Raw genomic sequence first — 21,198 nt, 5'->3', positions numbered from 1 at the left:
TCGCAGTTAGGACCCCTTGGCTAGGATGAGGCGGAAGGCTGAGGAGGGCCTCGGCCCCGGCCTCCCCCAGCGAGGCCTCAGCCTGGGCCTGGCCGCTGCCTCGAAGCTCCACTGCACCAAGAACACCCACACGGGGAAGGCGATCGTGGCCGGTAGTGGGGCGTGGTCGGGGGCGTGGCGGCAGGAGGGGCGTTACTTGGGGGGGGTCATGGCTGCCCGGGTCACGTGGAGGCCACGGTTGTTCATGCTAATGCGGGGAGTTCCGCCGCCCTCCCGGCCCCCCTTCCCTTCCTCCCTGGTCTGTTCGGTGGAGAGCCCTCCCGGCCCCCTCCCTTCGGATCCTCCCCTCCCCCTTGGACTGTAGCCCATCCCCGGGCCTTTGCCCAGGCTGTGCCCCAAGTCAGTGAGCATCTGGAGTGCCTCCTGGAGGCCTATGCCCCTCCCAGATCTCCTGGTCGTACCCCGGCAGTGGAACTTCAGCCCCCAACAGGGCTCCCTGATATGGTGGACGGGGGTCCGGAACCCTCCCCTGCCCTGGGAGTCACCCCCTTAGCCCCGGAGTGGGTTGGAAAAGGGGGAGAGCGCCGGGGAGTGAGGGGGCACCCCTTGTCTGGGACCCGGCCGGGCCTGCCAGGCCCGGGAATCTGGCGACCCAATTTAGATCTGTCTGAGTGTGCGCGCGTGTCTGGTGGTTCTGTCCCTTGCCATGGCCTGACTGCCTGCCGACAGCAGTCCTTCGTTCCCACAAAAAAGGGCCACACGGGGGCCTGGGCCGACACCCGGCAAAGTTCCAGATGGCTTTCCACAGTCCCACAGCGTCTCCCTCTCCCCCATCTTTCTCTCTGTCCCTGGCTCCCTCCTTCTGTCTCTCCTCCATCCCTCTCTGTCTCTCCTCCATCTCTCTCTGTCTCTGTCTCTCCTCCATCTCTCTCTGTCTCTGTCTCTCCTCCATCTCTCTCTGTCTCTGTCTCTCCTCCATCTCTCTCTGTCTCTGTCTCTCCTCCATCTCTCTCTGTCTCTGTCTCTCCTCCATCTCTCTCTGTCTCTGTCTCTCCTCCATCTCTCTCTGTCTCTGTCTCTCCTCCATCTCTCTCTGTCTCTGTCTCTCCTCCATCTCTCTCTGTCTCTGTCTCTCCTCCATCTCTCTCTGTCTCTGTCTCTCCTCCATCTCTCTCTCTCTGTCTCTCCCCCATCTCTCTGCCCCTCTCTCTGTCTCTCCCACAGGTGGCATCGCTGGAGGCATCGAAGTCTTTGTCACCTTCCCCACAGAGTACATCAAGACCCAGATGCAGCTGGAGGAGAAGGCCAAGAATCCTCGGTACACCACTGTGGGTGAGAGAGCCGCCCCCTCCTCTGTGCCCCCCCCCCACCCGGCGGCCTGGGTCCCCCCCAGGCTCCCTGATGACCCTTCTTCTCCCTTCTGTCTCCCAGGTGACTGCATAAAGCTGACCATCCAGGAGCACGGCATCCTGGGCCTCTATCGGGGCCTCAGCAGCCTGCTCTATGGCGCTATGCCCAAGTCAGCAGTGAGGTGAGTGCCCTGGAGGGCTGCTCCCACACTGCCCCCTCGCCCTCCTGGTCCTGCTGGGACTTCACCTGGTGCCCTGCCAGGCCTGCTCACAGATGGCTGGGATGCCCGCCTGAAAAGCCTTAAAGTGTCTCATGAATGACGGGGCAGAAAGGTCCCCGGGAGCCTGCGGAGCTCTGGGCCTTGGCCACCACCAGCAGGGAGAGGCTGGTCAGCCTCCCTTCCAAGCTCCCCCCTTATTTAGTCCTACCTAGAGCCAGTCAGCAATCAAGCTCAGACACCCATGAAGCCGTAGAGCAAGAGGTGGAAAAGGACAATGTGAAGCAGCTCGGGGTGTGCCACCAAAACAAAGGCAGCGACTGTGAGAACACAATTGCAAAACGCTTTTCACCCTAATAAAGATAGGCCTGAACAACTGGAAAGACATTAGTTGCCCATGGATAGGCTGAGCCAGCAGGGTCCAGATTCCACTGCCTTGCCACGCCCATCAAACTATCCAAAAAGTATTTCACGGAACTCAAAAAACACCACCGAACTTCATCTGGAAGAACGAAAGGCCAGCCATAGCCAGGGAACCAATGAAAAAACGGTGCCCCCTCTGGGTCATCACGAAACCAGTCTGGTACTGGCTAAGAAATGGAGTGGCGGATCAACGGAGAAGGTCAGGCGATCCACACACGGTCGTTAGGGACCGTATCCCAAAGACCCAAACTCTGGGGGGAGGCTCCCTATTTGGCAAGAACTGCTGGGGGTGTGTGATGTGTGTCTTCCGCTGTGACACGAGCAGTGCAGAAATACGCACTCCATGAAAGCACTGCTGTAGCCCCGATCCGACTGGTTACCACCTGGGACAGGGAGGGAGAAGCTGAGCCCTCAAAGGTCAGAAATTGTTTCCAGAAGGGCCTGAAAACGGGGGAAAAAGGCCGGAAAATGTGTCCCGGAGTCTGGAGTCCTGGCAGCTCTCGGGGTGACTCCCACAAGGGGAGCCTCTGCCTTCCAGGAGGTCCAGGCCACTGCTGCCACAGCAGTCTCGTGTCCTCCTAGAACTCCCCCCTTTGTTCCTGGGGCCGCCCCGTGAAGCCAAACGCAGCCTTGGGTCAGTGAGGCACCCCGCCGAAGGCCCTGGGCGGTCATTCCTCCCGGCTCCCGAAGATCCAGAGACGCCCCCTCATCATTACAGGCTTCAGCATCCGAGGCGGGGCCTTGCCTGTGGCTTTGCTGCAGCCGCTCCCGAGTTCCACGGGGGCCCTCCAGAGCCTGCTCAGCCTAGAGCAGGACTGCCCAGAGACTGTTTCCTCCCGTCCTTCCTTCGTCATTTTGAACAGTACTTACGGCCCGGTGCCAGCAGACCGTCCTTGTCTGGAGGCAGGGCGGCCCGGGCCGTTCATTCTGGGCATGTTCTCGGCAGGTTTGGCACATTTCAGTTCCTGAGCAATTACGCCAGAGACGCCAATGGCAAGTTGAGCAACATGAGGAGTTTCCTCTGTGGCCTCGGAGCCGGCGGCATGGAGGCCGTTGTCATCGTCTGCCCCCTGGAGACCATCAAGGTTTGAGCATTCTGACCCTGCCTTGAGAGGGGGCCCGGGCCTTGAAGGGGAGCCCGGGATGGCCCCGCGGAAGGGGGACCCTGGCCCGGCACCAAGACCGACAGCACCGTGGCTAAGTCCACGCCCAGAGCGAAGCAGGCAGGGAGCTACGGAGCAGAAGACACAAGGGATTGGGGGGCCCAGGCTAGGAGAGGGGGTGGCAGCAAGGCCTTAGACTTCAGCCTTGGAGCCCTCATGATTATGGAGTTAGAATCACGGCACCGGCACAGCCAGTGCAGGAAGAGGCTTCCGTGGTAGAAATGGTGATCCCGACGGGCCCCGGGGAGGCGGCCGGCCACCGAGCCTGGGCAAGGACCAACCCTGATCCTGAGCCCAGGCGAAGCCCCAGCTGCCAAGGAACTCCCCCAGCTCCCCGTGGGGGGGGGACGTCTCCGTCCTCCTCTAGCTGTGCTCCGCCTGTCTGTTCTCTGTCTCCCTCGTCTCGCACCTACATCTCGGTCTCTCCTGCACGTCTCCCCGGGCTCCCCGTCAATGGAGAGAGGCCTCTGCCCTTGGCCGGTGGGGGGGGGGGGTTGGGTTAGTTTTTAGGTGAAACTCGCAGCTTTCTGGGCTGAGAGAAACCAGTCCCTCCCGTCCGAGGGCCCGGGACAGGCCTGGGGGTGGTGTCACTGCCTACCCGCCCCCTGGTGCCAGCTTCACGTTCTTTGGCTCAGCAGACGGTGGCAGCCTCAGCCTGGAGAACTGTGATGGGGCTGCCTAGAAACCGTGCCAGGAAGAAGGGTTTGTCCCCAGGCGAGAGGCTCGGGCTCCCTGGGCCCTGGCACCGGAGGGAGGCAGCCTGGGGCACCCGGAGTCTGGCCACAGGAAGACCATCTTCCCTTTGGTCGTCTCCAGGTGAAATTTATTCATGATCAGAAGATGGGGAAAGCCAAGTACCGCGGCTTCTTTCATGGGGTTCAGGAGATTGTGCGGGAACAAGGTACTTGTGGCCCCGTCTGCGGAGGTGCCCCCTCTGGAGCCCCTGGGCCCCCCGAGGCCAGGGCCTCAGCCCCAGTCCTCCCTGCCTGGGGCAGCATCCTGGGACCCGTTCAGGTGGAGGAGGGGAAGGAGAGGGAGGAGCGAGAGTGATGTGTGGGGACGCCCTTCCCTCCCCGCCCCAGGCCTACACGGAATCTACCAGGGCATCACCGCCACCATCATCAAGCAAGGAACCAACCAGGCCATCCGCTTCTTCACCATGACCTCCCTCCGCAACTGGTACCTAGGTAATGGCCAGGCCTGGGCCCCGGGGGGAGTCTGGGAGTCTGGGGGCTCCTTGAGCACGGTCAGAGGGGATCTTGGGAAAGGGGCGAGGCCCTGAGGCCGAACCCTTGGGATTCCCAGGGGGCGAAGGGCAGAACACAGTGTCTCGAGCCCCTCTCCTGGCTCCTCAAGGACCCTCTGCCCCTCCTGCCCCACCCAACCCCCCAGCCAGCCAGCCCTGGCTGAGCTGAGCTCCGACATCCAGAGCGGAAGGGCTCCTTCTGCTCCCTCCCCCTGCCTGAGAGAGCCCAGGCTGGGCCTGGGCCACCCCCTGGCCTCCTGGCTGCCCCGCCTTTTCTTCTGGATCCTCTTCCCTTCTATGTCCGCTCCCCCCCCATTGCCAAGGCCCTTTGAGGGCCACTCTTGGCTGGGTGCTGGGCTTGAGATAAGCCAGAGCCTCCTTCCCAGGAGCCTCTGGTCAGGGACCACCCAGATCCCCACCATTGTTTCCTGAAGTCCACTGGGCCAGAAGACAGAAAGGGGGGCCTCCCCCATCTCCCATCTCTGCCCCCCCCACCCCTGGACCAGGCAGGCGGCACCACCTCATCGGGCTGCCAAAGTCATCCTCCTGAAGGCACAGGTGCCCTCGGCCTCTCCCCGACTCTCTGGCATCTCCAGGGGCTCCTGGCGGGGCCTTGGAAGCTCTTCATGACCTGCCCTTCTTGCCCTTTGCTGCCCGGAAGCTCGGCTCAGACTCGTCTCTGAGCCCTGCTTCATGCCCTTCCTGACAGGCTGCCTGCCCCATTAGGACCACAGGGGCCCCTTTGCCTTTCTCTGTACCCCTAGAAGTAGCCCAGCGCCTGGCACCCAGGAGGTGCTTCATCACCAGGGCATTGGGTGGGCCTGGTATCAAGAAGGTCCCAGTTTCTGCACCACGGATTCAATGATTAGCTGAAGAATGACTCCCACATCAGTTTGTCCAGCCCTCGGCTCTCCCCTAAATGCAGCACTAGGCCGACCCCTGGATGCCCCACCGGCACTGGAAACTCGGCGTGCCCTGAATGGAATTCGTCAGAGCCCCTCCGAAGCCTGGCTGGCTGGCTTCCCGCCTTCACTCCCCCTCACGCATGGGAGCCTTAGCCAGCCTCTTTCCTTCTCCTCTCTCCCTTTCATGCTGGGTGCCAAGTCTTGCAGCTCCTCCTTCCCTCTCGGTCCTCGTTTCCCCATCGGCCTCCCTGCTGCCTCGCTGCTGAGAACCCCTGGCTTCCTGCTGGTGGCCTCGGGGCTCAAACACAGACACCTCTTCTGGCCTGTCTCGGACTACTGGACCCCTGGAACACGCTGCCCCTGCCTTTGGCTCGCCAAATCCATCTCTCAAGAAGAATCCTATTGGAGGAAATCATTTGCACCAAGACTGGAGCTGGCATGTGGAACGAGGGATTTCTGAGAACGGGGCTCCAGAGGGCCCAACAGAAGGGTCGGGCATCGTGGGCTAGGAACAGGGCAGGAGAAACCGGGGAGCGATGCCACGACCTAGAGTCTCGGGGACTCTCCTTGGAGGCTGGCTTGGGCTGGTCAGCCATGCCCCTCCTAGCAGCAATGGTCACACCGACCTGAAGATCATTCTGAGCAAGGAGGAAGGAGGAGTGTATTTGGGGGAAGCATGAGGCGGATGGCAAGGCCAGGGTTGTGAGTGCTAGGGCCCAGCTGGCCATAGCCCAGGCCTAGGCTTCCGGCCATTTAAAAAGGAATGGAAGGCCATGAACTCTGAGCCCAGATGCCCACAAGCATCCCCAGAGGGCCACTAGTGCTCCTGCCCATCTGGGAGTGGCATCAGGATGCTGGGCTCCAAAAGGTGCCTCAGAGGAGGCAGTTAGCTGGCCTGAGCCTAGAGTCTGGAAGACCTGAATTCAAATCAAACCTCAGACACTTACTAGCTGTGTGACCCTGAGCGAGTCACTGAACTTCTGTTTGCCTTAATCCACTGAAGAACCACTCTAAGAAGCCCCCCAGACAGGACTGGTGTGATGAAGAGTCAGACCCGATGCTCCCACCGTACAGACATTCTCTCACTAGTTCTGGTCGGCTCACTCTGGGCTGAGTAGAAACCTCGAGGACCGGCTGGGGAAGGGGAGGCAGGTGCGGTGCGGAGGAAGGCCTTGGATCCTGCTAGAGCACAGGTCCGAGGCCCCTCTCGTTACAGCACTGTCTCTCGCCAGATATCTCAGAGCAGGAAGACATCAAGCCAAGACCAGATGCAGAACCCAGAGTAAGGCTGACCTGGTTGACCAAGCCCTTCCCCCAGGGCACTGCAACAGGGGCAGCCAATTAAGGAGGCCCCTGGTCAGACCAGAGCCAGACTGGGCTCCCAGGTCCCTCCAGGGCACTTCTCTTCTCTTCTAGAAGACCCCCAGCCTCTCTCCCTTGGTGCAAGCATTCGGGCCGGAACTGGGCTCCGGGACAGGAAGAGTGACTAAAAGGCCTGCTTGGGCCAGTGAGGCCAGTGGTCTGGCTAGCATTCGCACTCTCTCTGATGTCTCCATTAGATGATAATCCGCAGAAAAAGATGAACCCCGTCATCACGGCTATCTTTGGGATCACCGCAGGAGCAGCCAGTGTCTTTGGCAACACCCCAGTTGATGTGGTAAAAACAAGGATGCAGGTAAAACAAAGCCAGGGGGGTCAGTCATTGCCTGATGGCTCGTTGGGGGAAAACCAGCAGGAAGCCCACTTGAAGTGGAAAGCCTTGTTCTCGGGCAGGAGTTGTGCCCCCTTAATTCCTCTAAGCCTTGGGCAAGTCACTTGACCCCTACTGCCCACCCTTACCACTCCTGGGCCAGGGACGGTCCCTAGCCCGGATGAAAAAGGAGGAGGGTTGGGCGTGGGGCTAGCAACCCCACCCTGTAAAACTAAAGAAACTGCAACCTAAAGTAGGGGCAGCTGGGCTAGCTCAGTGGATGGAGAGCCAGGCCTAGAGACGAAAGGTCCCAGGTTCAAACCCGGGCTCAGACACTTCCCAGCTGGGCAACCCTGAGCGACTGTGTGACCCATTGCCTACTGGTTGTGGCCCTATGCTCCTAGAATGGAGTCCCAGGATAAAAAAAAAAAAAAATTCCTCTAAGCACCTCACGCTCCCGGCTCCCAAAGGAATGGACACAAAGGGCAGGGACCCAAGTGCTTTGGAGGCCTCGCCTGCCGCGGGGCGCAGGGTGCTGGCAATCAGTCCTTGGGGAGGCCTCAGAAGCTGAGGCTGGTTGATCTCTGGAGCTGCACTAGATATCTGCATGCAGTCTGGCCCCAAGAGGGTGAGCCTCTTGGAGTAGGGTGGCCGCCAGGCGGTTGAAGGACCCGGACCCTGGTCTAGGTCAGAGAAATGGAGCAGGCCAGAAGTCCTGAGGGACTGGACTGGCGAGTGTCACTGCACTTCTAGGCTGGACAAGGTAGAAAGACCTGGTCATGGAAGGACACATGAACGAATAGATGGATGGATGGATATGGATATAGACACAGATAGAGACACTGACACAGACACAAATATAGATATAGATATAGCTATAGATAGATGGATACACAGATAGATGGACAGAGGTAGCTAGCTAGATGGATGAATGTATAGATGGATGGATGAATGGACGGACGGATAGATGGAAGGACAGATGGATCGATGGACGCATGGATGAACATACAGATGGATGGATAGACAGATTCCCTGTGTGGGGCACCTTCGTGCCCTCCGCACCTATGTTCGCCTTTCTTTTGGGTGTTGTCTTGCCCCATTAGAATGTAAGTACCTTGAGGGCAGGAATCTTTTCCTCACTGTAACCCCAGAATTCTGCACAATGCCTGGCACATAGTAGGCCCTTAATAAATGTTTAGTGCCTGCCTGAGATAGGGAGAGAAAACAAAAGGCAGGCCCCTCACTGGTCTCCAATCTTTCATTTCAGAGCCTGGAAGCCTCCAAGTATAAAAACACATTGGATTGTGCCATCCAGGTCTATAAAAACGAGGGCGTCAGGGCGTAAGTGACCGAGAACTCCCTGGCACTGCCTGTACAACAGTTTCCTAAGATGTGCCCACCCTAAGCCCTCAGGGAGATTTCCCTGGCATGGGAGCCCAGGTCTTGGCTTGTCCAGACATTTTGCTTGAATAATTTGACCCTGAAAGTCAGCAGTGGGCCTTGGCCTTCTCTGCTGCTGCCTCAGGTCCAAGTGCCCAGAGAGCCACCAGAGGCCCCCCCACACCTGAGCCTGCTGCCCGGGCTGGGGTTTGGGGGCTCCCTTTCCGGGAGTGGAGTGCAGGCGAGCTGGGACCATTACTTCTCCCTGGCTCCCCGGTCCACAGTTTGGAGTTTCAGGGGGAACTAGGTGACACAGTGGATAGTAGGCCAGCCTTGGAGTCAGGGAGACCCGAGTTCAAATCCAGCCTCCGACACCAGCTGTGGGAACTTGGCCCAGTCACTGGACCTCTGTCCATCTCAGCGTCCTCATCTGTTAACTGAGGGAGATAAGAGCACCTCCTTCCTAGCGTTGTTGGGAGGGTCAAGTGAGCTCCTAAAGGCAGAGCAAATGGCACGGTGCCAGGCACACAGTAAAGACTGGATAAATGTTCCGTGTTCTTCTCTGGCATCCGGGAGGGGAGGAGAGGGGAGCTCCCGGAGCTGCACACCAGCCCTGAGGGATGGCAGGGAGCAAGGAGGGATGACGTAGGTGCTGTGCCTGCTGGATTTCCCGTGACCCTCCCCAGGACCCTGGAGGGACGGACTCGCAGAGAAGGGCACTCGGGCAAGCAGAGCTTCAGGGACTGGTGCCCGAGGCTGGATTTGCACTCGGGTCTCCCTGGCTCTTTCCTCTCCAGAGGCCTTTGCCTTTGCCCCCACTTCCTCTTCGGCAGGTTTTACAAGGGAACCCTTCCGCGCCTGGTCAGGGTCTGCCTGGACGTGGCCGTCGTCTTCGTCCTGTATGACGAAATTGTCAAATTTCTGAACCTGATCTGGTGACCGGCCGGTGAGCAGCACGTGGGTCGGTCGTGGGAGGCCCCAGAGAGCCGCAGGAAGGGGGGGCTGAGCCGGGACTGACCCGTGGACCCCCCCAGAGGCGGCCTGGGCCTCGAAGGTGGGCCTTTGGGGGCGAGGATTTGCGGGCACGTCGGGAGCCGGGAGGAGGCAGGCCGGGGGTGCTCTGGAGGGTCCCGGTGGCGCCCGTGAGCTCGGGGCTCCAGGGGTGGCCTTGTCTCCGCCAGGGGACGCTGCCCAGCGGACCTGATGCCGCTCCCGCTCTCCTGCCCAGGAAGGCCTCGCTGCTGCCTCGGGGATGGGCGCTGGGCTCCAGCCCCCGCCTCCACTGGGGCCTCCTTTGATGGGAGTCCAGGCCTGCCCAAGCCCTCCTCCCCGGGCTTCCCGGCCAGGCGCGCCTGGGCCCTCTCCTTTCTGTGCCAGCGCCGGGGCGGCACCATCAGCTTCATCCCCCTCCTCTTTCAGCCAGAGGAAGAGAGGGATGAAGCCTTTGTGGGGGACACAAGGGCCACCCGGGCCATGGGGACGCTCCAAGGGAGACGGTTCCCGCGGGAGGGAGGGCGGGAGCCTGGGCCAGTGCCGGCTCTCCAAGCAGCCCCCGGAACATCTCCACCTCCCGCAGACGGTCTGCACTCCGCCACCCTCTGCCTTGGCTCTCCCTGGCCCGGAGTCACTTGGTGGGCACCCTGGCCAGGGCAGAGTCCCCCGTGGGCCCCTCGGGCAGGACGCCATCGCTCCTGGCCAGGCCTTCCCGGGCTGCCCGCGTCTGGCTTCGGCGGTTCCGGATTCACGAGTTCTAGCTCTGCGCCCTTTCCAAAAGGTTCAATAAACCCTTGAGTGACTTTGTGCTTCCTTTGGCCACCCTTAGTGCTGAGCTCCAATGGCCTGCCCGCAGCTCCCGGGGCCGGCTGAGAGACACCAGCTGGGAAATCCGTGACGGGACCCCCAGAAGGCAGCGCCAGCCACTGGGTTGCACTGTCTGCCGACCAGGCTCAGACCGAGACGGCCAAAGCTGACCAAGGGAAGCCTCGGCTGCCGAGCCGGTGCCCTGCCCGACTCCCCGGAGGCTCCTCCTCGCTCGGGTCTGCCTCGGCGGCTTCCCCAGCACTCCCGAGAAGGTGCCGCTGCCCCCTTCTGCCTGGGCGGTCCCTGGCCCCGGGCTGGCAGGCCCAGCGGGCATGGAGGCTTCATCCCTCCCTGCACCCACGCCCTGGACAGGTTTCCTTCAGAGCCCTGGCAGTGGGCTCCGGGGGCTGGTTCAGTGTTTGCAGATGGCGGTGATGTGGAGAGGAGGGGGGAGGCACCTGCTGCAGGAGCTGCCCCCGTGTCCTGAGGGCCCCCATGCCCGCCATGTGGCCGCCTTTCTCTTAGAGGGGAGCCCACCCAAGGGAGCTGCTGCCAAGCCACTCAATGGGCAGACCCCGAGGCCACAGCCGCCACCCAGCGTGAACCTGGGCCACTGCCCCCCCCTTGGAGTGCCAAAGGGCACGAGGAGCCAAGCAGCCCGGGGCCCTGCTCCCCCCGCCTTTTCCTGGGCTGGCTGCAGGGCCCAAGGCTCGGGTTCCAGTGTCAGCTCCCCCCCCTCCCCCGGCCCATTTCCCTGTCTGTCAGCCCGCGTGCTGAGCCCTGGACAGGAGGAGCAGAGGGCAGACCTGTCCCCCTACCAGTGCCCTCCTCGCTTCCCAGCCTCTCCTGGGCTGGGGGGGCCAGAAGGATGCCCGCGGGGAGGCACCCCCCATCTACACACAGGGAATGCTGGGCAGTTCTGGGGGGCTGGGACCCCAGAGGCGAGGCTGGCCTCGCATCCTTCGGCCATGTGGCAGCGGCTGGACTGGACCAAGGAGGGTGGCTGGGAGGGCCGCCCCCTCGGCCTCTCCCGCCCAGGCCCTCGCCACAAGGCTCCCAAGCGGCCTTTCCTCTCCCGGCCCCGGGCCCGTTGGCACTGCCATCCCCAAGCTGAAGGAGAAGGGCTGGTGCTCCGTCCGCTCCGGCCTCTTGGGGGCCCGCGAGGATCCGCTGGTTCAGATGCAGGTGATGCCGCAGGAAGGCTCTCGAGGCCGGGCCGGGCCGGGCTCCTTTTCAGCGTTGGCTGCCCGGGGCCAAGCCGGGGCCTCGGAGAACCCTGGCTAAGAGCCTGTTGTCGACCGGCCGGCCGTGCCCGGCTCCCGCCCTGGGCCCCTTCCATGGGGCCGACCCCGAGAGCCCGTCGCCCCCCAGACCAAGGCCTCGGGCAGCCTGCTCGTCGGGCCTATCCGATGGCCAGCCGACAGAAGCGGGCGAGAAGCCGGGCCGCACCCCACCCTGCGCTAGCCCCGAGACGGGCCGCAAGCCCTCCGAGCCCTCCTCTCCAGGCCTGGGGTGCCTGCTGGGGCTCAGAACGGTTGTGACTGAACTCGGGAAGCTCCCCTTCGGGGGTCCAGGGAGGCCTCTGGGCGCCCTCTCAGAGCTGGATTTCTCCTCAAGCCCCCCGGCAGGCCTGCAGCGCGAGGCCCAGCTAGGCTGCCACTCGGGCTGCTGCTGGGAAGAGCCTGCGCCCCCCCCCCCCCCGGAGGGGTCTGTGGAGCGGCCAGGCGGGTCAGCCTCAGTGCCCTCGCCAGGGCCCTTCCCCTTGCGGCCAGCCTCCGGCCTGCTGGGTCCAGAGGACCCAAGTTTACATGCTAGCTGTGTGGCCCTGGGCAAGTCACTCCCCCGCTGCCTGCCTCAGTTTCCTCATCTGTAAAATGGGGGAATAACAGCACCTCCTAGCAGAGCTGTGAGGCTCCAGTGAGAGCTCTGCAAAGCGCTCGGCACGCTGCGGGGGGCTGAAGGGGCTCCCTAAGCACTGGCGGTCTTTGCTGTTAGTCTGAGTCGGGCCGGCCCCGCTCGGGGCCCTGAAGAAGCCGGGCCCACCCAGCCTCCAGGCGGGCCGCCAGAGGCCTGGGCAGAAAGAGCGCCTGCTTCCTGGAGGGGGCTCGGAGGAAGAGGAAGGTGGGAGCATGCCGGGGCGCCCCGTTCCATGGAAGTTCTGCAGCCTGGGCGGCGCCGGGGGGGCCGAGCGGGGCCGCCTCAAACACAGAGACGAGGGAGCGCGGCCGGGCTGGACTAGCATCTTTTATGTACAAAGGAGCAGCGGGGAGCACGCTACAGAGGGCCCAGCCTTCCCCAGGCCCGTCCGGGCCCCCGCGGGGTGGCCAGTGCTGCGCGGGCACAGCCGACAGCCCCGCAATGCTCTACATCAAAGCCCAGGCCGGAGAGGCCGGCACAGCAGGCGGCCGGCTGCCCGAGCGAGCCAAAGCTTCCGGCCTCTGGACTCTCCCCGGAAATGGGTGATCTCATAGCGCCAAGCGCCCCCTCCCCCCAGGGGCTCCAGCCTCTTCTGGCAACCTCGGGCAGGGGGCGGGGGCCGAGGGCCGTCACTCAAAGCGCCGCAGATGGTTGTACAGGGACTGGACGTAGGTGAAGACGCACATGGGGTCCGGCCTGCGGCCCATCGCCATCATGTCGTCCACCTCGATGAGGCGCTCGCACTGAGCCAGGTTCCTGGAATACACAAAGCCAACACCCTGTCAGCACACCCTGAGGGGGGACCCACTGCTGCACCCTAAGTGCAGGCCCCAGCAGCCCTGGGGATCCACTGTGCACTGAGCTAGATCTAGTAAGTGCCAGCCTGTGTGCTGAGGGCAGTGCTGGCCCTACTGTGCGCTGAGCTCTAGGTAAGTGCTGCCCTACTCTGTGCTGAGCTCAGTGCTGGCCCAACTGTGCGCTGAACTATAGGTAAGTGCTGGCCCTACTGTGCGCTGAGCTCTAGGTAAGTGCTGCCCTACTGTGCGCTGAACTCTAGGTAAGTGCTGCCCTACTCTGTGCTGAGCTCAGTGCTGGCCCAACTGTGCACTGAGCTCTAGGTAAGTGCTGGCCCTACTATGTGCTGAACTATAGTAAGTGCTGGCCCTACTATGCGCTGAACTATAGGTAAGTGCTGGCCCTACTGTGCGCTGAGCTCTAGGTAAGTGCTGCCCTACTCTGCTGAGCTCAGTGCTGGCCCTACTGTGTGCTGAGCTATAGGTACGTGCTGGCCCTACTGTGCGCTGAGCTCTAGGTAAGTGCTGCCCTACTGTGCGCTGAACTATAGGTAAGTGCTGGCCCTACTGTGCACTGAGCTCTAGGCAAGTCCCCAGCAGCCATGGGGACCTACTACGCTCAGGGCTCTGGGCACTAGCCCAGCATTCAGAGGCAGACAGTGCTCTGCTCCATCACGGACGTCACTCCCCCATTTTCCGGAGGAGAAAACTGAGGCTGCCAGCCCTAAGCAGGAGCAGGAGGCTGGGAGGTGCCCGATGCCTTGCCCAGCAGGCAGGGGACATGCACCCTCAGGGAGGGCACCCCGGGCTGGTCTGCCGGCTCCATCCAAAACCGAAGGCCAAGGCGAGATGGAGCTGTGGGTGCCTGTTCGAGGCTCAGCCTGGCCCGGGGGATGACGGCACACAAACAGCCGGGGCCGTGCTGTGCCCAGAGCAGAAGAGCCGGCCCAAACTTGACCCCCAGGAGCAAGCCCATCCTCTCCGGCCTCCAGACCTTTACCCTGGCTGTGGGCCCTCCATCCTGGGATGTTCCTCCTCACCATCAGCCGCCCCTCCCCTCTCCGAGACCCCAACTCCCGTGGATGCTGCCCCCCACCAGGGTCCTGTAAAGATCATGTTTGCCCAGAGCCACAGGGAGGGGGGCTGCCTTTGGCCTTTCTCTGTGTGGCCAGCGAAGGCCGGGCACAGGGCCGGGCACCGCGGGGGCTCAGCGCCTCCGGAGGCTGGCCCCCATCTTCAGCTCTCGCGGCTTCTCGAGGCAGCGGCCTCCTCTGAGGCAGGGGCTCAGCCCGGCTGGGTCGGCTTTCAGGGGATACGCGGCGACCACGAATAGCCCTGCCCGGCGGCCGCTGCCCCCTCGCCCGCGCCAACTGCCATCGGAGAGGAACAGCCGCATCCCCCGCCCCGGCCTTCACACGTCCCTTCTGGGCCCCCCCAGGCGGCTGCCTCCCTTTCCCTCCTCTCAGAGGCCATCCTGAGAATCGGTGCCCAGCCAGAAGAGCGGGAAAGGCTAGGAAGCGTCTGAGGCCAGATTGGAACCCAGGACCTCCCTTCTCCAGGCCTGGCTCTCCATCCTAAGGAGGCCACTTCCTCCTCTCTGACTCTCCCCCGAGTCCTCTGCCGTCTGGCCTCTGCCCTCCACGTCCGTCTGAGCTGCGGCCTCCCAAGCGACCCAGGACGGCCACCGAGGCTCCCTCCAGGCTCTCCTCGTCCCGTCCCTCTGCCCGAGCACCCTTCTCGGGGCTCTCCGGCCTCCCACCTCGCCCCACGCACACTGCACGCGTCTCCACCCAGGGAACCTGGCAGGCCCCGACGCCCTCCTCTGCGCCGTTTGCTGACTGACGTCCTCCTTTTCATCCAGCGTGGCCTCGTCCATTCCCACCTGCGGCTGGGCGGGGGCCACGTGGCCAGAGCCCCCCCGGGAGGAACCACGATGAGAGGCCGCCCGCCCGAGGCCCCGGGCCCGGCCCTTGGCTTGGCCCGCTCCCTGAGCTGACCCGAACAAGGTCAGGGAGGCCAAGAAACGGAGTCTGAGAACCCATGAGGAGGGGGTCGGGGCCGGCGGGGCCTCCTGCCTGGGACTCCCCAGGCCCCCTTGGAAGGTCTCCCCTGGCCGCCCGGCAGCCCTGGGTGAGGGCTCCCAACGAGGAGGCAAAGGCTCCGGCCAGGACAAAGGAGCCCCCGGCCTCAAGAGAGGAGACGGGGAGGCCTCCCCGGCCGCCTCTGCACACTGGGCACCACGACTGGCAAGCCAGCACTGAGGTGGCAGCCTGGCAGAGCCCACGAGGCCCGTCTCGGGTCTCCTCCCTGCCCTCGGGGCTGTGGGGCGCCTCCTGGCCGAGCTCGGCCCCCTCGGCTGCCCCCGCGGCCCCCGGACACAGCGTGGCACCCGACCCCTCGCCGTGAGGCTGCCGTCTCCTCCCTCCCAAATTCTGGGCTCTGAGAGGCGAGCGCTCGCCCGCTGTGCCCGCGGCCTGCCCGCCGTGCCACCTCACGCTCGCTTGTCCCCACATGCCTCGGGCTCCTCTGCCCGCCTCTCCCGTCCCTCTCGGCCGCCTCCCAGCCCCTGGAGCCGCTCCCGAGCTCATCCCTGGTCACGAGGGTGGGCGCGTGCCAAGCTGCCCAGAAACGGGGGCCTCCCTCCTCGGCGTTCGCTCTGCGGGCCCTGTAGCCCGGCCCGGCCCGCCAGGCTGCCCCCCGAGCCCCGGGACTCACTCGGCCATGGTGAAGGCCAGCTCGAAGTTCTTCTTCCGGTTGCGGGGGTCCAGGGCGCCGTAATCGAAGGCTTCCGGGAAGAAGGAGTGGATGAGGGCGCAGAAGGCCATGCCGTCGCTCCAGCTGGACGAGAAGTTCTGGAGGTCCAGGTGCTGCCGGGAGCCGGGGACGGAAGGAGACGGGTGAGGAGCCCCGGCGGCCGAGGAGGCTGGCCGGGGAGGGGGGCCTCCTCTCCGGGGTCCCTCCCCCGTGGCACGGCCCCCTCCTCGAGCCCGAATCCCCGTCGCTGCAGCTAAGCCTCCCTTTGTGCATCTGTCGAATGGGCCCCCGATGCCGCAGTGCCTGCCACAGGAGGTGGGCAGAGGAAGCCCCTCGGCTCCTCGCCCCGGCCTGAGCTGCTCACCTGGTAGCCGATAGTCTTGGAGCGGCACCATTCTAAGAGGATCTGCTTGATGCTGCTCGCACTGGCCACGCCGAAGCTCTGGGAGCGCTTGAGCTTGGCCCGGCCCTCCCCTCGGCCCCTGCAAGACAGACGGGCCGAGGCTGCGGGGGGCCGTGGGGGGCTGCGGGGGCTGGGAGGGCTGCTCTCCTCCCGGGCCCACACATCCATCCCTCTCTTCTAGGGGAAGCCAAGGGCCACAGAATCCCAGCCATCGGTCCTGCGGGGGACCCTGGGGGCTCTCCTCGGGCAAAGGGGAGTCGGGGACCCCGAGGTCTCCCGGGCTTTGCTCTAATGGACTCCGAGGCTCGGACAAGGCTGTGGCCGGGCCCCCTCCGGCCTCCCCGCCCCGTCAGCCGGTCAGCATTCCCGTAGCACCTTCTGGGTTGGGTGCCCAGAGCCAGAGCCCAGTCCCCGGCCGGGCGCAGAGGGTGAGCGGCCCGTACTTGCCCGCGTCCTGCTCCCACTTCTCAAAGAGCGCTTTGCGGGCCTGGGCCCCGGAGGTCCTGGGCAGCGTCTGCGATCTCACCAGCTCCCTCCGACGTTCGGCCGGCCGATGGCTGCCAGCGGGTGGTGGCGGGGATGGAGACCTGGGAGTCGTCGCCTGCTGGAAGCTGGAGAGAGGGCGGCTTAGTGCCCACCCAGGGGTGGGCCCGGCAGGGCCGCGGGCTCCTCCTCTTGCCACATGCCCCGTGGGCACGGGCCAGCTGAGCCAGAGGCCCGGGAGAAGCTACCGCGGCGCCCCCGGGAGGGCAGTTTGGAAGGAGCCAGAGGACCAGCCGTGTTTTAGGACCCAGCGAACCCCGGCCAAGCGCAGCTCTCGGGCACCCCCAGGAGCAGGAGCCTCCTTAAGCCTGGAGGCCCAAGGACGGCGCAGGGCAAAGGCGTTGGGCTCGGGGGGGCCCAGGGGGCCACCCGCTTCCTTACCTCTCGCTCTTGAGGGAGACGCTGGTCATCCCGAAGTTGGCGAGCCGCGAGCTCTTCTCTGAAGGGCAGCAGACGAGGGACCCGGGTTAGAGCAAGAACTGCTGCCCCTCAGGGTGCCACCCACACCCAGCCTAGGGGCCCGGGGCATGGGGGGGGCTCTGGCATGGGCTGTGCCCTGCACCAGGCGGCCTCCAAGGAGGCCGACCAAGGGAAGAGACTCTGGAGCTCACCTAGAGGCGAGCCAGCTGTGAGCCAGCCAGGCACGGAGGAGCCCCCTCCCCCTGGTGAGCCTGGGTAGGGCCAGAGGGACCACCGAAGAGCAGCCGAGGCACGGGCATTGGTTAAGCGTGACCAGAGCCATCCCCAGGCTCAGCCCTGGGGGAGCCCCCGCCTGGCACATCCCCACAATGCAGTTCTCCCCATTGACCAGAGGGGGACGTCGAGGCTCGGCCCAGGAGGACCCGATGCCCCGTCCAGACCATATGAGAGGGGATGGAGCTGGACATGCTCCGGAGCCGTCCGCCTGGCATCTCCACGACAGTCCATCTTAAAGATGAGGAAACGGGCCAAGAGAGGCTCAGTGCCCGCCCAGGTCGCACAGCTAGTGAGGGTCTGGGCGCTGGGACTGTCGGGTGCCCCGAGGGAGGCTGCATGGGGGGGGGCCAGGACGCCCCTCCCCAGTTCCTGTGGTCTGCCCCGGCCCCTGCACTTGGCCCCCTCAGTCCCCTCTGACGCACACCCTGGGGAACAGCAGCCTCCCTCCCTACCTGACTGGCTGGAAGTCCTGGCGGGGGCCTCGCCGGGGCCGGTGCCGGGGCTGGCCAGGGTTGGAGACACAACTTCCCCCGAGGCCCTGTCCGGGCCCCGGGTGACGGCGGTGACCGGCTGGTGGGGCATGCAGACAGACACGCTCGGGGGATGGGGCTCCGGGGGCTCGGGGACCTCTGGGGACACGTGGCCTGGCCCTGGAGAGAACGGGGGGGGGGCGGAGAGGTGGGTCTCCCTGCTGGGGCGACAGCAGCCAAGGGAAGTGGCAGGGTCCAGCCGGGCCGCCCAGCTCCTCTCCCTTCCTGGCCCCTCTGATGGCCCTCTGGCCACCTACGGGCCAATTCCAGCTCCCCCTGCCGTCTGCAGCCTCAGCTCTGCTCCTGAGGTCCTGGCACTGCCCGCCACAGTGCCTGCCTTGGCACACAATATTCCCCAGGCTCCCCTGCTTGCCGCCTACTCTCCAAAGCAACCCAACTCGGGGCCTGCCTTCTCCAGGAAGCCCTCCTTGACTGCCGCCACACACTGACCTCTCTCTTCCCTGGTTCCTACAGGCCTCCCTGGGGAAACTGCTGGCAGCAAAGAAGGCGTTTGTCTGCAGGTTTCCCCCCCCTTAGTAGGCACAGCTGGGCCCTCTGTGGGGTATGGGGATGGGCACGCTGCCAGCCTGTGGCGGGCACTCGAGGGTATGTGAAATGAGCAGCAGCCCCTTCCTTCTAGGATAGCCTCCCGGGCGCTGGGTGACCCCAAAGCCCCCCGTCACCTGACCAGGAATCTTCTCCTCCACCTGGACGGGGGGCCCAGCCGCTCCCCCAAGGAGGACAACTCCAACTGCCGTCAAGCCCCGTTGGCTTCTGGGGGCTCCCCAGCCCACACCCCGTGAGTCCTGGCTCTGCCCTCGAGGGGCAACCCTGAAGGCAGCAGGAAGTCTCTCTCTAACCCCCAGTTCTTCTGCAGGCTAAATGCCCCCCATGGGGCGGCATGACATGGTCTCCAGCCCTCTCAATGCCCACCCATAGCGTGGCATCATCCCCAGCCTGCTCACTGCTGCCCACGGCACGGCATGTTCTTGAGCCCCCTCGCCAGACCCTTGAGATCAGCACCAGAGGCAGACTGGCTAAGGACAGCCTGAGGGCCTGCCTGGGCATCAGCCACCCCAGGGCAACCCCAGGGAGAGGCTCTCCAGCGGCCGCCCACTCACCTGCTGTCACCTGATGCCCGTTCTCCATGATGGCGGGATTGGAGCCTCTCTTCACCTCTGAATTAGCCCATTCTTCCTGATCCAGGCTCTGGAAAGACCCCAAAGGGACACGTGCCTGTGAGCCGCAGCCTCTCTTCTGGCGCCCCCAGTGTCTGCTGCCCACTAGCTGATCCTTACAGGCCCGTCCTGTACTCTGGGGTGGGGGGAGGGGACGACAAACGTCGTTCCATTTTTGCGGATGGGGAGACTGAGGCCCAGAGGAAAAGAAGGGTTTTGTTTCAGCTACACAGAAAGGCAAAGGCCGAGATCCGGGCTGGTCTAGACCCAGGCTGACTCCCAGCTGGTGTCCAAAGTCGCACCCAGGGCAGCTCGGCCCGCTCCGTCCAGCACGGTGTCTAGACATTCGATCAGTGGGGCAGACCAGACAGCCAGGGCCCACGAGGACGAGGAAAGCCGAGAACAAAGCGGACTCCTAGAGGACGGCCCCCCACGCCCCCAGAGCAGCTTGGCAGGAAGTGGCGTAGGTGGGCACCTCCCACCGCGTGCAGCCGAAGGAAGGGCTGAGCTCTTAACCCAAGAGGGGACGGAGCCGCACGGAGGCATAACCTGACGAGCTCGCCAGAAAGGACCTAGAGAGAGAGAGACCCTCAGCCCCTGGCGGCGCACTCCCAAGCTGGTGGCCTTTCTGCAGAGGCATCTGCCTCCGAATCAGCCTGACACCAAGGCCAGCGGCGGCAGAACCATCTCTTGTGGAAAAAGCAACCAGAATGTCTGGGAGCCGGGACGAATGGCAGAACCTGGGGCACGTCCACGGGCTCTGAGGGATCCCTGACATAAAGAAATAGTCGAGGGGAAGAAAGCAGAGCCCACGGCCAGCAGCCACGCCCAGATGGGGGGCGTCCACGCAGGTGGCATTCGCCCTCCGACACCTGACGCTCGGGGATGAAGGGGGGCTCCTGGGCAGTCCACAGGCCTGGCCACGGAGCGCCGCTGTGCCCCGATGCCCCCTCAGGGGCTGTCCGAGTTTTTTAACGACGTTTTCCCCGATTTCGGGGCCTGCCCTGGTTCGAGGGATCAATGTGGGTGACGGCTCCCCCCCTCCATCCTTGGAGCGGCCACAGGCTCTCCCCGGGGCTGCTGGCAGAACCCCACCGCGAGGCTTCCCAGAACGAGGTCTCGGCCAGGCCAGCGCACAAACACGGGCTGGAGAGGAGCTGGGACGGGAGGTCCAGCCGGGGGAGGCGCAGCGGGGCCCCTGGCTGCTGGGCAGGCGCCCTCATCGCCTCCCAACGGGGCCAAAAGAACTGCCCGGCCCCAGCCTGCACCTCTCCTGCAGCGGCCGGGGGTGCAGGGCGTCCACGCCACGGGGCTGGGGGCGAAGCGCTCCTACTGTGGGGCCTGTGTTCAGAGGAGGAAACTGAGGCTGACAATAGCTAAGCGACTTGCCTTGGCTTACGGGGCTAGTGAGCAGCAAGAGAGGCACCATTTGAACTCGGGGCCCAGCACGTTCTCTGCTGCTAATAATTAGGTAGTTCCTTTAAGGAGGGAAGAGCAGGAGAGGCTTCCCAGAGAAGACAGAGACTGAGCCAAGGAGGATGGAGGGCGGCAGGGCAAAAGCATGGAGGCGGGAGATGGAGGCTGGAGGCAGAGAGCCCCGAGGGGAGGCGAGTGCGAGCTGAAGAGCCTCAGCTGTCCCCCAGAAGTGCCTGGAGGAAGAGGAAGCTCTCTTGTGCCTCGTGGCTCTCCCTGCCCTTGCCAATGAGGTCTCCCATGAATGCTGAAGGCCGCCGGGGAGCCCCAGGGCCAGTGTCGGGGGGGGGGGGGGGAGGAAAGGAGGGCAAAGGCCTGTGGGATCATCTCTCCATGCTGGAGAAGCACACAAGGCTGCCCAGATGCCATGCTGATCATTAGTTCATACGTGCCCAGATGGCATGGCTATGTGGCACAGAGGACAGAGTGCCAGGCCTGGAGACTCCTCTTTCTAAGTTCAAATCCAGGCTCAGACACTGCCTGGCTGCGTGACCCTAGGCAAGTCACTTAACCTGGTTTGCCTCAGTGTCCTACTATGTCAAATGAATGGGGAGAAGGAAGTGACAAACGACTCCCCGAAGGGGCCACTGAGGGTCTGCCACGCCTGAAATGGCTGAACTCTGAAGAGCCAGAAGGCATCCGGGCAGGCCCCCCTGCACAGGGCTCTGGAACCTGGGGCCATGGGGGGGGGGTGTTCTTCCTGCGGCTGCCCAAGGCCGGGGCTCAGGCTGGGGGG

At 64.1% G+C, this 21,198-nt stretch overlaps 2 protein-coding genes across 2 annotated transcripts in view; one reads left to right on the top strand and one right to left on the bottom strand.

Moving 5' to 3' along the window:
* Nucleotides 1–25: 25 nt before the first annotated feature.
* LOC123230616 (tricarboxylate transport protein, mitochondrial-like) lies at nt 26–9,806 on the top strand. The gene is made up of 10 exons (XM_044656745.1): nt 26–152; nt 1,225–1,332; nt 1,432–1,531; nt 2,937–3,075; nt 3,970–4,054; nt 4,236–4,340; nt 6,864–6,979; nt 8,262–8,335; nt 9,208–9,320; nt 9,556–9,806. Exons 1-9 carry the CDS (start codon nt 26–28, stop codon nt 9,311–9,313), a joined length of 960 nt encoding a protein of 319 aa, XP_044512680.1. The 3' UTR covers nt 9,314–9,320; nt 9,556–9,806.
* A 2,594-nt stretch (nt 9,807–12,400) lies between these two features.
* LOC123230615 overlaps nt 12,401–21,198 on the bottom strand; it is a 36,419-nt gene continuing 27,621 nt past the window's right edge. The window contains exons 7-13 of the mRNA XM_044656744.1: nt 18,933–19,404; nt 17,734–17,931; nt 16,967–17,024; nt 16,486–16,653; nt 16,004–16,121; nt 15,601–15,752; nt 12,401–12,847 (exon numbers count right to left, since the gene is read on the bottom strand). Coding sequence (XP_044512679.1) covers nt 12,721–12,847; nt 15,601–15,752; nt 16,004–16,121; nt 16,486–16,653; nt 16,967–17,024; nt 17,734–17,931; nt 18,933–19,404 — 1,293 coding nt within the window. The 3' untranslated portion in view covers nt 12,401–12,720. The remainder of the gene's footprint in view (nt 12,848–15,600; nt 15,753–16,003; nt 16,122–16,485; nt 16,654–16,966; nt 17,025–17,733; nt 17,932–18,932; nt 19,405–21,198) is intronic.

The sequence above is a fragment of the Gracilinanus agilis genome, chromosome 1 (assembly GCF_016433145.1).
Source record: "Gracilinanus agilis isolate LMUSP501 chromosome 1, AgileGrace, whole genome shotgun sequence".
Lineage (NCBI taxonomy): Eukaryota > Metazoa > Chordata > Mammalia > Didelphimorphia > Didelphidae > Gracilinanus > Gracilinanus agilis.
The sequence above is the reverse complement of the archived record's forward strand: the minus strand, read 5'-3'. Positions and strand labels throughout refer to the sequence as shown.

Excerpts from the sequence above, each read along its gene's own strand:
- LOC123230616 (XM_044656745.1), top strand. The coding sequence starts at position 26 with ATGAGGCGGAAGGCTGAGGAGGGCCTCGGCCCCGGCCTCCCCCAGCGA. Across the intron at positions 153-1,224 it reads GGGGAAGGCGATCGTGGCCG|GTGGCATCGCTGGAGGCATC; the intron begins GTAGTGGGGCGT and ends TCTCTCCCACAG. Across the intron at positions 4,055-4,235 it reads GGAGATTGTGCGGGAACAAG|GCCTACACGGAATCTACCAG; the intron begins GTACTTGTGGCC and ends TCCCCGCCCCAG.